Source organism: Chaetura pelagica, unplaced genomic scaffold, assembly GCF_000747805.2.
Source record: "Chaetura pelagica isolate M959 unplaced genomic scaffold, ChaPel_1.0 scaffold44, whole genome shotgun sequence".
NCBI lineage: Eukaryota > Metazoa > Chordata > Aves > Apodiformes > Apodidae > Chaetura > Chaetura pelagica.
Genome location: NW_009952883.1, coordinates 113,363 through 127,928, shown reverse-complemented (window position 1 = coordinate 127,928; position 14,566 = coordinate 113,363). Strand labels below are relative to the sequence as shown.

Sequence of the window (14,566 nt, the reverse complement as noted above, 5' to 3'; positions counted from 1 at the left end):
TAATCTCTACCAGTACTCCACATTCCATTTGAAATGCAGATAAGCAGCTAACAACATCTTTTCATCTTTTAGGAAACTGACTCAACTGCATTGAACTTTTTTGGTTACTTTTGTCTTCACTTAACTACATATTTTAATATTTTAGGAACATTACTTTCATGTACTGAACTTTATGTGTTACCTTTATCTTCACTTCAGGCAGAAGTAAAACCTGTTCTTCTCCTTCCACACAGCAGAAGTATTAGGTCACTTCCATTAAAAATGTGACCCTCTGCCTAAAGAGTTATGGTTATTTTTCCAAAAGAATAGTGCAACACAGTATTTCTGTGAGAGAACTGATTGTTTATGGCCCACATTCATTAGTATTTTCTCTTGTGCAATGTAAGAAGCAGGCAGCCAAATTATAAGAAAGGATCAATGCAATGTTTTTTACACCTGATTTTGTTTCTTGAAGTAAGTTTTGCCAGCTAATTGCATTGCCTTTGTGGCAGCTGTAATGCTCAAAACTTAGTACTGGAGTTATTTTAACTTCAGTAATATAAGCACATGTCATAAATCACTTACCATGGTTGTATTTTATTTTAAATAATGCAGGTAACTGCCCCATAAACTTTATTGCTGCCAATACACCCAACTGGAGTAATGTACCTTCTGTGTGCAGAGCACAATCCACACAGTCTTAATAAAGGGTCTAATAAGATTGAAAATTATGCAAAATACAAACTACTAATTGAAGACACTCTTATTTGCTCTCTTTACAAATTGTCAGGCTAATTATTTTAATCTATTGCAGTAGAAGCATACAAAGTAGAAAATAAAGATATTTTCAAAGTCTGCATTTGAATAGCAGAGCAAAAAGACAAAAAAAAAAAAATCTGTGTAATAAGTGTATAGTCACTAAAAAGGAAGGCTGAATAGCATAACAGGTTTTCATGTGGTCTTTTCACTTTATGGTAACACAACTGAGAAACCCAAAATGTCATAGGATTTAAGGACATGGAAGTTTTCATCTCAGGAGTAGCATACTATGACGTACTATTCTTCTCATTTTTTTTCAGACTCTAAGACTTTCTTCTCTTTACCAAGACTCATAGTCCTGTGTACCTTTTCCTGTCCATCCAAACTTTCTAAAACTATTAGCAGTATGAAAAATGTCACAGTTCCCAAAACTGTGAGCCCATAACATGTTGTTGAAATTGTGTGGACTTTGAAGAAGAATGCAGTACATAATTTTTATAAGTCAATGTCCAAAACCCAAAGCCTTCAGGTTCACCTTTCTTATTTCAGGATGATATTGGTGGAACAAATATGTCAGGAGGTTATAAACTGCTCAGTATCAACTGGAGGACTTTTATGACGTGAACATATGAAACCATACACAGAGAAAACCCTTCTCCCCTGTGTTTCATTGCAAGTAGTAGGACAATGTAACTATCTCCTCTCACCCAAATCATTAACCTAGAGCTCTAAATTTGAAGAGTGTTATGGAATAAATCATTCAAGAGTTTCGAGCAAGTCCAAGTTGATTTAAATTCCATAGTCTTCTAGAGCACAGTGAGCATTTTAGTTATTCAAGCCTATGTGATCTTGAATGCTTATAATTGCAACCTTTTACTTTTTGAAGGTAGCACTCCTCTCTTCATAGATGTGTTCAATGGGTTTATCCAGCTTTTCTGATTCAGAAATATAAATTCATATGAAGATATAGATACATGCCAAAATTAAACAAGACTGTGGAGGAAAATTAAATGTCAGGTTTTGTTATATGTTGTTTAACAGTAGCCACCAGTTGCTGCCTTTAATTTTGAAAGTGATTCTTCTTAGGAACTCCTTTACATTAAGGGGAAAACTTTGTCTTAGGTCTTTGTGAGATAAGCTGCTGCAAGCAGTAGGAAATTTTTTCTTTACCTTGCACTGTATAAACAGACTTTGCTGCTGTTGCTTTCTTAATTCTCTTGAGCTGATCATTAGGCTGCAGACCAAAATATGTCTGATGAGATAGTCATTCTAATGCATAATAAAAAATGAAATCATACTACATATTTTACTGCTAACTTAGCAATATTTCTTCCTTTAAAAAAAACACCACTATTGAATTTTGATATAGCATCTGAAGTAATGAACATCTGGAAAACAAACATAATTTTGCATACTTTTATCTCACTTTTTAAAAGCTACAATACATTTACATTAATCAGACTTCCTAAACTACAGCACTACTATTTCCACAGAAAGTGTTGACTACGGGCCAGTGTTTGTACAAGAGCCAGATGACGTAATCTTTCCAACTGATTCTGAGGAGAAGAAAGTATCTCTGAATTGTCAGGCTCGTGGAAATCCTACTCCCACATACAGGTACCTATTTCAGATTTTTTTTAATTCTATTTTCAGAATATTAGCTATTGCAATCCCACTGTGAGAGTCAGTGTTCTTTGGAGAACAACATAACAGAAACAGCTCTGTGACACAACTGGCTTTCCTGATTAAATGTGGTGGTTTTTTTGATTCTGAATAAGCAAGAAGGACAAGTGGTAATGAATAAAGGAAAACCAATATGTGAAGTTTCAGGTTATGTTCTCTGTGCATTGTATCTCTCCATGTTGAGGCACCCCCCTCTGCCCATTTTTTTGACGTGTCTGTAACAGCTAACAACATCAGAATTTTTTAATGTTTTTTTTTAAGCATCAATAAGGCTATGAAGTAAAGATACTAGAATTTCATAAACTCCTCACTGTGTGGGATGAAAGCTATGTTGCATTCTTCCTTATTGGCATTCCTTATATAATCTCAACTACATATTTTTTGGTTTGTTGATATAAAAAATATACATTTGTTCTACATACTCTAAAAGTGCTAGCAGTCCATTAAACATCGCATGTGACCATGGAAACAAGGCACAAATTCCCACTAAAAGAGGGAAGCCCTGTGATCAGCCCTCTCAGACAACCTCATCAGTCTTGTAAAGATTTTATTTTTGGAGAACCTATGCAATTTCCTTTCTTTCATGGTCCAACCATTTTCTGCATTTTCCCAGTGAAACGTAGTCAACAAATACAGATTTCAGCATATCAAAAAAAGTGGCTACTAAGAAGACAGAGGTTCTCTTTTCACAAGGAACCACATGGAGAAGGCAAGGGGCCAAAGATGGAAGAGATTTTTCATACAGGAGAAGTTTCATCTCAATAATAAGAAAGAAATATTTTCTGTGAGAACAATCATTCACTGAAATAACCTCTTCAGTCATGTAGCAGAGTCCACATCACTGGAGGTTTTCAAGATGCAATTGAACAAGGGGGTAGATAATTTCATCTAGGCTCCCCTTCCCATGGAAGCCTGGACTGCAAGGTCCCTTCCAACCTGGGCTTTCTTATGATTTTGTTATACCCATTCCTTCAGCTCTCCAGAGATTAACTGGTGTCAGCAGCCTCATCAACAAACTGCCCTGACTGCTGTTCATGTAAGCAAAGCTCTGACCCTAAAGGGCTCGTTCTTATAGCACAGTTTAACTTCTGTTGCTGCCACTTGCCTGCACAGCATATGCAATATGCACTACCATTCAGAGGAAGGGAAAAGAGATATAAACTACATTGTGAGGTATATGCTGTTCTCTAGGGCAGGAGCAGAGGGAATTTAGCTTCGAAAAAGCCTATCCATAGGCAAAGGTCTGTTGCATGTCACTGCCCGATGTTTGGCATATGAAGTACTGAGGAGAATCAGCATTTCCGTGTCACTTAAACACCCTGTTCTGTTATCTGCAACCACTGGACAATAGACATCTTTATTTGCATGGGCTGTCAGGCCCATGGTGCTAAAAATTAGTTTAACAAAACACAGTACAACTTTTTTTTTCTTTTTTTTTAAAGCTACATTAAAAAAACATTTAAAGAGCTCTAAAATACCGAAACTAACTTATATAACTTATGATGGTGTTCAGAACTTGTTAACAAATTCTTTTCTTTTTTTTCTTTTTTTTCTTTTTTTTTTTTTCTTCTAGGATGTCACTTCATTTAATAGCATGGAGAATGGTCACATCATTTCAGATTTTCACCTCCCTTGCAAAGAGCTTTTTTCCTCTTGCTTAAGGGGAAACTGCAAATTTAAATTTTCTGAGGTCCAGTCTTATTCTATCTAGATGCATTGATTCAGGGAATAACTCCCGACGATAAACTGATTCAATTTCATCAGCATTTATGGAAATTATACTTTAGAATCACAAGTCAGGACCTGTACAATACAGAATAAGATGCCTTCAGTGAGAAACACAAACATTCACAAGCATCCAGTGGGATCTCACAGATCATCAGTGTTACTGAGTTAAAGGCAGGTGCAGGTGCAGAAATCCCTGAGATGACACTTCACTACTTTGCTTTCATTGGTTTTCAAACACTGTGTTTTCTATTTTACTTAGGACACATATAAGCTGGTTATAATTCTCTTGTCAGTATCATTTCCTGATCATATTTCTCCTTGAAAAAAAATCGGCCTAAGACAAATCAGAATATTTTTAAATATTATCTATCATTTGTCTTCAAGAAAAAATGTTACCTTTTAAGTATTATATTTGTGTTTCTATCCTCCCAGATCACTCAGAACAAAACATGTTCCACAATTCAGTGTTGTTTTTCCTCTAAAGTGCTTGGATTACATGAAGGGATTACAATCATTCAGCATGGACCACAGAATATATAGGCAGACAGCAATAAAGATCCAAAGTTTTTGGGTAGCACTATGAAAACACAGTTTTATATTTAATTTAACTGAAAATGAAACTAAGTGAAGAAAGCGAATTAAAGCAACTTCATATTGTGTCAGTTCCCATTTGGAAATGCTCAAACATGCAATTTTCAATTTTCCGTTACCTAAATCTCCCATAATTTCTGTATCATGCTTTTTTATTTCGTATAGATATATGAATATATAAGTAAAAGTTAGTTTTTGTTATTATTTAATTAAAAATCCTAAATAATTAATAAATTGTTCAGGGTGAAAAATTCCTACTCTTTTTAGCTCTGCTATGTATGAATCTCTTTAAAAACGTAGTACATCCTACAGACATTTCCCTAACACCCTTTGCAAATTAAAGATATTTTCAACAGTGTTTCTTCCATTAATTGAAGTAGGAGTCCTCTGTGATCACAAGTCCAAACACGAAAAAAGGCAAATAACAGTGTATATTTCATCCTAATTCTGGCATTTCTGATCTTTGGGTTAAGATAAATTCAGAGCTACTGCAGCTGAGTTCTGCTGTCAGTACCTCATTCACCATGAATGTTAACAAGATAACTGGTAATCACTTTGCTTTGCTGAAGTTGCCTCTGCAGTCTAGATATTGCCAAGTTCTTCCAGTCTTTGCTGAACTCTGGCAAAGCTTAGAAGTGCCTGACATTTTCCTGAAGAAACTTTGAAATTGCAGAGTGCCTGCAAACTAGCAATGCACACCTGTTTACACTGCTTGTCTCTTCTTTGCATTCTTTAAACAACTTCATGTTCTATACAGTTTGACACAAAACCAAATATAAAAAGTCTTCTTATGTGGATTATTATTCTTTAATTGAGATATTGCACAGCCACCCGCCCCTCTTTCCTCTTCCCCCAGAGGTTACTCCAGAATGCTGGAGCCTGTTAAATCTATCTGAAGGCCCTCTCTATTCTACTTGAAGGAAGTCTACAAGAAAGCTGGGGAGAGACTTTGTACAAGGCCATGTAGTAACAGGACAAGGAACAATGGCTTTAAACTGGAATAAGGTAATTTAAGTTAGACATTAGGAAGAAATTCTTGACTGTGAGGGTGGTGAGACACTGAAACAGGTTGCCCAGGGAAGTTGTGGGTGCTTCCTTCTTGAAAACGTTCAAGGTCTGGTTGAATGGGGCTTCGAGCAACCTCATTTACTTGGAGGTCTTCCTTGCCATGCACAGGGGTTGAAACTAGATGATCTTTCAGGTCCCAAACCATTCTATGATTCTATTATGAGCCTACAAAATCTTTTCTCTTGCAGCCAATGGACTATTGCAGGATTTGTTTTTTCAGTCTTTGGAGAAGAATGAGAGGGATGAGGCCTTTTGGCAGATAATATCTAGAGGGGAAAAAACCCCACAAACAAAACACCCCCAAAACTCATTCAAGCAGCAGAAAAATTACAAGACTCTTAGGTTGCTTCTGAAACCTCAAAAGTGAAGTGTTCATTCAGGAGTTATTCAATGCTTTGGCTCAGGTGTGATACTTTGTAATGTATTCTACAGACTGGGTTTTTCCACCTTCACTCCCATCCCTGTCTTTCCTGTTCAGGCTCTTCTTTTCACTCCCAAACACCTCCCAGACTTACCATTCCTTCTGCTGACTCCTCTTCCTCCTCTAAAGGTCTGAGCATCCACTTTCCTGGTAGCTGCCAGGCATTACCTTTGACCAGCCACCAGCTAATTCCAACCTCTCCTGTCCCAGAATTCTCTGAGGATCATTTATCCTGTCCCAGCTGGTACTATTTTGCCTTTGTCCATTGCCAAGAACCCTTGCTTTAAAACAGCCTAAGTACATAAATCTACCTCCTTGATCTTCACAGGTCTTGCTTTCTATACTTAAATCATGTTTCTCTATTTCTTGGGCCCAGAAGAATAAATGCTGAAAGAATAGCAAAAAAGGGTTCCTTGCTCTCATGTAGAGCACACTCAGCTCTGCTAACTCTAAGCTCATGTGGTCCTAAGGCTTTAATGATAGAATATTAATTGAAACTTTTGTTATTGTAAGCATGGTAAAAGTCTTATTTTTTACATAAAGGATGCATTTGCCACACAGCGTTCAAGTCTGAAGCCTTTCTGGATGATATGGTTCTTCAGGGAAAAAAAGTTGTTATTTGGTTCAACACAGGCAAAACAAAGAACATGTTTTCTTTTCAGAGGTTGAATTAATTATTTTCCTTGTGCATTTTTGTGATTGTTGTTGTTTTATCTTTTTCAGAAAAACTTAGCTTTTGTCAAGCATGTGTTGTGGAATGTCTCCATCAAAGACTTTGCCAAAGCAATGGGCTACTGCACAGAGCATCTTCGAGTAGTTGTCATCCTTACAACAACTGGGGCTGCCAGATTCTGTATACTAAGCTTGATGCCTTCCTTCTGCCATTGAAATGCTCAAGTAGTTTATTTCTTTTTTACTCAGATGGCTTCGAAATGGAACTGAAATCGACATTGAAAGTGATTATCGCTTCAGTTTAATAGAAGGAAGCTTGATCATCAACAACCCCAGTGAAATGAAGGATTCTGGACAATATCAGTGCTTAACCACCAACACATTTGGCAGTATTTTAAGCAGAGAGGCTGTTCTTCAGTTTGCATGTGAGTAGTAATTTTTTTAACATAGATTAACCAGCAACCCCAAATCCTTCTCCTCAGGGCTGTTCCCAATCCATTTTCTGTCCAGCCTGTATTTGTGCTTGGGATTGCCCTGACCCAGATGCAAGATCTTGCATATGAACTTATTGAACTTCATGAAGTTGTCATGGGCCGACCTCTCAAGCCTGGCATTGCTCCAGTGTGTTGACCACTCCACAAAGCTTGGTGTCATCAGCAAACTTGCTGATAGTGAAGCAATTCACAATATAAATTGATGTCACCATACTGTAAACTCATAGCAACCTGTCAAAAGCTTATATCACATAATTTTTTGTAGCAAATCAGATCCAAAGTAAATCTACTAAAATATTTTAATTCTTATTTCAGTTTAAACATATTTAAGACATTGTCTAGAATTTGACCAGATAGTTCAGGTAAATTTTTTTTGAAGCAAAGAATAGAATACTTTCATCCTGTTATCTCAGGTGATAAAAAGTTTACACTGATTCCCAAAGTGCAAATAGTCTCTACTTGTTTTAGGAAACTGAAATGTGCTTTTTAGACACTTAGATGGAAGATTTTATAGCATTAAGGATGGTTTTATTATTTAAAACATAGTATTTTTGAGACTTCTTACTTCGTATCTAAGAAAACTTCTGTAGTGTAATCACAACTTTTCTGAAATAACTTGTGAGCATTGAGCTCTAAAGATTATTACAGATAGATAGAGATGGACTAGACAAACATTAGCTTACAGTACTCTGAAATAAACATAAGAATTTTTAAAACATCATGCTTGTACAATAGCATTTCAGTATTGATGGAGAAAGACATTTTATGGTATTGATTGTTAACAACAGGGTGGTATGTCTACAGTTATTTTCAGTAAGAGAGAAAATAAAGCATTGAAAAAGGTTTTTGAAAGGAAAGATCCTAACCTTGAAGTAATTGAAGTAATTGATGTCCTGCAATTTCACTGGGTTCTAATGGCTTGAAGGGCAATTTATAATCCCAAGGATAAACCAAGGCATTTCTGATTATTAGATATTGAGGTACATACAATGGCATTCAGTTTCCCTTTTTTCACTGAAAGCCGTGGATCCCAGAAGCTTAGAAATGTACCACTTTCATGGAAAAAAAATAAAAATTAAGTTCATGGACTTGCTTGATTGTATGGTTTGTACTGCTGTGAAAAGTGGTTACATTTGCAGCTTGAAGACCTGTTCTTCTAATTAAGGAGAGAAATGACTTACAGCTCTAAAGAAAAAAGAGGGACCATTAAACAAGGCCTCTCACACTGTGTTAAAAAAGAAACATGTGCTGTAATGTGCCTATGCAAAATATCACAGAACTTGAAAAAAGAGAACATGTTTATTACATCGGCTTAGTTTTCTCACCACTGCATAGTCACACAGTTGTTGTGGTTATTTTCATGTAGTTCAACATTAGTGATTGCAATTATAAATGTTTATGTACTATATAATTTGAAAATGTGTGCATAATTAATATAGGACTTTGAAATAGTTATATGGTGTCTTTGGATTTGAAAGAGAGAGATATAAAATTAACATTATTTTAGACATTTTAAGAGATAAAACATTTGAAAAAGCCTCCTGTATCACTGGTTATCTTTATGGAGCAAAGCCAAAAGACCACTTATGTGCAGTTAAAGGTCTTCTAAAAATTTTTAACTGTTATAGCAAATATTTTTTAAGATTTAAACACAGGAAAAAAATCTTTTTTTTCTCTCCTTTAAATGTATTTTTTTTTCTCATGCCCAAGGTCATGCTATTTTATACTATTTTAAGAAATATTTTTTAAAAAATATTTAAAAATGCCCTATGCTGTAAATAAAAACATTGTTTCCCAGGATTTTTTTTGCCTTCGATAGGATTTTATGCAGAAAACTGAGGGAAAATAGATTAAACACTGACATAATGTCAAGTAAGTCAGAATCCTTGATTGCAAAAATCATGTGGCTAAAGTTACATTTCAGAAGTTTTAGCAGGTTGTTAAAAAGATAAAAGCTATCAGTTTGCTACTGCTTCAAATGTCATGTATGCTTCACAATCACAAAGAACAGTTCATCTACAAAGTTTATTGTTTTCTTAACATGATTCTAATCAGTTAATTAAAATGTAAGGGCATTATAGGAGTAATTACTAAATGCCTTCAGCCCATCCTACCTTTAATGAATTTTGTACTTTCGGGTGTGGTTGGCTCTACGGAAAAGTTATTGATATCTCAGACTTACCTTTAAAGACTATGCAGTGAAAGGAAATGGAAAAGGGAAAGCTAGTTATTCTGGCTTCAGTTTTTACTGCATGAAGAGACAATGTGTATATATGAAGGCAAGAGCATCTGAAAAAAAAAAAAAAATGGGAAAAAAAAAAAGCAGTCATGGCAAACAGTTCTGCAAGCAGAAACACAGCTTTGTTGAAAAACACTATATTTTAAGGTGAGCAACGTGAAAAACCTAATTACAAAGTGTAAAAGTGTTATGAAGTAAGTTGCACACTAAGCACACAAGTTAGATGGTTTTAGTTTGTTCTCTTGCCTCCTCTCATTTCTGTTGTTAGAACACCTATAGAGAGGGCTTAAAAATTAAACTTTAATATTATTTTCTCAGTTATGGCTACTTTTGGCATTTGTACATGAGCTAAAATACAAGTGTCTTGAATCTAAAGAGAAACAGAAAAAAAATGGAGACTCCAAATTGACTAAATCTTCCTGCCTTATTGCACAACAACTGCATATGTTTGTGCTGGTTCCTTAGCCTCTCTTTGGAACAGTGTGCAACATCTTTGGATGTATTTGGATGTAAATACAACAGTGGATGTATTTTGAGCTTACTTGTGACTCATGTACAATCTACGTATTCCATTACGTTATAAAACTAAACCTCTTTTATCTATCTGTGGATTATTCACTCTTTCACAAGGTTACTGTCTGTGATATTTTCAGCCTTGGCTAAAAAAAAAGGTAGAGAAGTTGTGGGGTGAATTACTTCTTACATGTTACTTCTGGAACTCCTCACTGCAATTCTACTAATCAGATTGTCATTTGTTTCTTTGTATCATTTTCCTCTCAATCTATCTATCTATTTATTTATTTATTTATTAGATGTATTTTCTCATTTAATCTACAGAGAAGAGCAGTGATTAGGTACAATGCAAATGTCTTTTTGCAGCTGATGAGATACCATGGCTCTGCAGCCAAGTACAGAGTAAGAAGCCAGCCATGATGCAGACATCTAATAGTTTTCTGGGGAGACAACCTGTGGACTGCCCACTCCATCAAGGCACAATTCTGACAAACCATTTTAGAGTTCACCTCCTAAGAAATTATCCATGTTTTCTTTCTTGCCATCATCCTCCCTGGACATCTTGTTGCCTTTACTACATAATTTCCTAATATTAATTTGTAAAGAGTTTATGTAATTCCAGTCCTCTAGAAATAAAAAAACCCTTGATTTATCATATTAATTCCAGAATACGTGACATATAATCATATTACAATGTCTACTTTTCTTCTAAACCTTAGAAAGCTAAACTGTGTTATATGCTGTAAAAGAACAATTAGAACAGGCTGAAGCAGGAAAAGAACTCAGAATGCAACTAGATTTTAATTTTTAAAAATGCCCCTGACCATTCTGTAATACAGGCTAAGTTGGGCATTGCTTTGCTCTGAAACCAACACGGCAATGTGAAATATGTTACTACGTTGGTTAAGAACAGCTACAGCTACAACGAAGATTTGCACTATAAAAATTTTGGATTTTTTTTCTGCATACTTTCAAGCTGGTTTTAATAAATATGCTTACAATACATCTGCAAACCAGATACATACAAAAGGGAAAGTTAAAATTGTAAATATGGATGGTTGCATTTTATTTATAAATAGTTAATTAATTGGGGAATGTAGTTCAGTGAACCTGAGATTAATATGAACTTGTGTCCCACTTCACAAAGGGTTTTAGCTAAATGAAGATTGAGGAAATTGTGTTATCTTACTGAAGGAAAGGATCTAACATCCAGTTTAGATGTGGATACTCTGCTTCCTACCTCTTTGATAATTTTTGTATGCAAGGTGGGATAATTTCTGATACCTTGCTTACAAAATGAGATTTCAAGACTAAGGTCTTTAGTGATTAAGACCAAATAGCTAAACCACAATTTGCCACATAAATGTTCAAGCCACTTGCACATATTTACTTTGCAATTCTGCAAATCCAGCACTTCCTTTTGTTAAGAGAATCGTAAAGAATTTCAAATCATAAGTTTGTATTTTTTCATATAAACATGATGAAAAATGAAGCTTTGAGCAAAATTCGATCTTTTTGGTTAGTTTAAACTTTGGATAAACACATTATTTGAATTTTAGTTACAGTGATACTTACTTTCTTGTTTATAGAAACATTCATCTTATACAACTAAGTTCAATGGTGTGAGGTGCTAAGAATTTTCGCCCTAGTCCATAAGGTATTTAATCTTAAAATATTTGCTTAATCTTTTTGAAGCTGACTGCATGATGCAGGTGCTTAAAATTAAGCACATGCTTCAACTCTTTGTTGCCTTTAAACGCGAGATTCTAAAGTAAGAGTTGTATGGATTTGTCACCATAGTGTCATCATGAAAGACACAAAATAGGTTTAATTAAGCCTTCTGCTACTCATTTCTTGATCCTTTCCTTCTTAAAGTGAATAAATAACTTAGAAGAATAAGCTTCATGACTTAAAAGTAGCAGAACTCATTACAACTCCTTTTATCTAGCAGTTCTCAAAGATTTTCTGTTGGAAAAGATAGATCTGGGTTCATCATTTATGGCTATGGTGAATCATTGATGAAGGCCTTAGACCTTGCTTTACATAGGTGAATTTTTTCATCCAGGTCTGAAAGCAAGGCTGGAGAAATAAATAAGAGCAACACTTGAAACGCCACCTAAGACTCTGAAGACATATCTGCTCTTTCTGACAAGAATGACAAAGTTAATTAATATTTATACATTGTTCAAATTTCACAACAGACCACTAATGAATGTTTCCAGACAGTAAATCTTATATTCAACTATATTCAGGAGCTATATCCACTGAAAACTTCAGGAAAAAAATACACACCTTTTTTCCTGGAACTTCCCGTGAACACAAAACATACAGTATGTCTTCAGAAGTGGTCTCCTAACCTTATCTATGGTGACTTGTCTATAATAGCATAAGTCTACCTAAGAGCTCTGGTACACTTGCTATGTTAATTTCCATCCCTTTAGTTCTGCTTTTGAAGCTATCTAAGAGTTGTAGTCAATTTCTGTTTTTCATTGCTACATTAGCATTAAAAAACTAACTGCCTTGCCCCTGTATTAGACCACCTTAAAGAGCAGAAAAAACCCTCAATTTTTTTCCAATCTACAAAAGAAAATGTTTTCTTTGCTTGAACACAAGAGGAGAGTGGTGAAATTATATTATCTTCTCTCTGTTACCTTGAATCAGTATCTTATCAGTTCCAAAAAGGGTTCTGTGTCTGTGCTAGTAAATTAAACATTCCCTCATACTGAGAATAAATCAAATTGAAAGGTCCACATCCATACTTCTAAACTTTTTTTATCTTCCAAGACACAGAGTACCTCTAAACAGTCTTTTGGGAAGTAGCTCCTAGTCACTGCTCCTAACACTCAAAATATGACAAGAATAATTTTGGAGATCCCACCAGAGAATACCATACACATTTCTAGTGCTGTGACTGTGACAAATGTCCAGTGTTTTTTCTACTTTCCACTATACTAGTATAGACAAAGCCTGAGTATCTTGAATCAAGAGTCTTCAGCATACCAGGGGAATTGCACACAGTGTATCTTTAAGAGTCAACCATGTCGTTGTATTTATGACTTTTACTATGTGAAGAAAATAAGAAATATTTTAATGCTAAAAGCACTACACAAATTCAAATTTTAGTGTAGTCTGTGTCCATCATTTCTTAATCTGCAGTCTTCATCTTGATGTTTCTGTTGTAAAATACTTGGAACTGACATCTTAAGATAGGAGTCTAAGTCTGAAGAATCCCAGCTACACTTGAAATCTTTTCGTGGGATGACATTCAGGAAGATGAGAAGACTGTACCAACCAGCGCTATGTTCCAGAGATATTCTGCAAGGCAAAAGTATTAGGTTTTCCTTGTTCTCCTGAAAGCTTGTTACTCTGTGTGTGTCCTTAAAACTAACTGACTAATTCCTTCACTTCACTTGACTTTTATGTAGTGAAATCTCACATCACCTCAGCCTGAGGGGGGCATTTTAACAAAGCTGAAAGCTAAAACTAGTTCTAAAGTAGCAACCCAGAAGCATTTATTCTTTTGTGTGCTGGTATTAGAATGAAATCAGCTTGAAAAGTTGAGATCAGATCTCTAATCACTGGTTAAACAGCAATACGGTGTAAATTTGATTCTCATAATAAGTTACTAGCTTCAGAAGAGAGTATCAATTCTTGATGTACTCCATTGAGCAACATTTATTATCTCATTCCATTTGAACTTCACATATGCATAACTTCAACCTCTTTGATCCTTGTATCCATCAAACAGCAAAAAACTTATTATTATTTCAAAGTATTCAAATGGAAAGGAGATATATTAATCTTGTCAAGTTCATTTATTGCTACATAAGTTTTGATGCTAAAAAAGTATTCTGAGGTTTAAGTTCTGCTCAATCTTTAACTCTGAAAAAGTACTTTGAACAATACATTTTATATTTTGTGTTCTATAGAAGCTTTAATAGAAATCAGTCATGTAGGGAGACAGTTTGAAAGGTAATTACAGAAATCATTTAAAGATGCATAGTGACTCCATTGACTTCTCATTTTAACATTGTTCATTTCTCTGTAGGACTGGAAGGCTGGTGTTTAACCTGCCTATAACCTACTTACCTATCTTTCACAGTCTAATGTATCATTCTAATGAACCATTAGTCTTGCCATTTAAATATAGATGACAATAATTAAGAGTATCATTACTAAATAGAAGAATTTTTTAAAGGCTGAAGGGAGAATTTTGTGCCAAGACCAGACAACACTTTCTAAATTTCCTTTGCAAATGCTAACTCATATTGACTTTTGGCAATTATTATGCAATCTTTCTATTTACAGCCTTCCAGTTGTTGCAGACTGGGGAAACCAGTGCTCTACCTTCTTTCAAATTAAAGATGTAGTCTGGCTTGAAATTTCTTGCATTGCATTTGTAGTGCTACCACGGCATTC

General features: G+C 35.1%; 1 protein-coding gene across 1 annotated transcript in view; it reads left to right on the top strand.

The window, feature by feature from the left end:
* LOC104386771 (contactin-5-like) overlaps positions 1-14,566 on the top strand; it is a gene marked incomplete at its 3' end in the record, with an annotated part of 128,413 nt that overhangs the window by 16,859 nt on the left and 96,988 nt on the right. The window contains exons 3-4 of the mRNA XM_009995426.1: positions 2,232-2,355; positions 7,151-7,326. Coding sequence (XP_009993728.1) covers positions 2,232-2,355; positions 7,151-7,326 — 300 coding nt within the window. The remainder of the gene's footprint in view (positions 1-2,231; positions 2,356-7,150; positions 7,327-14,566) is intronic.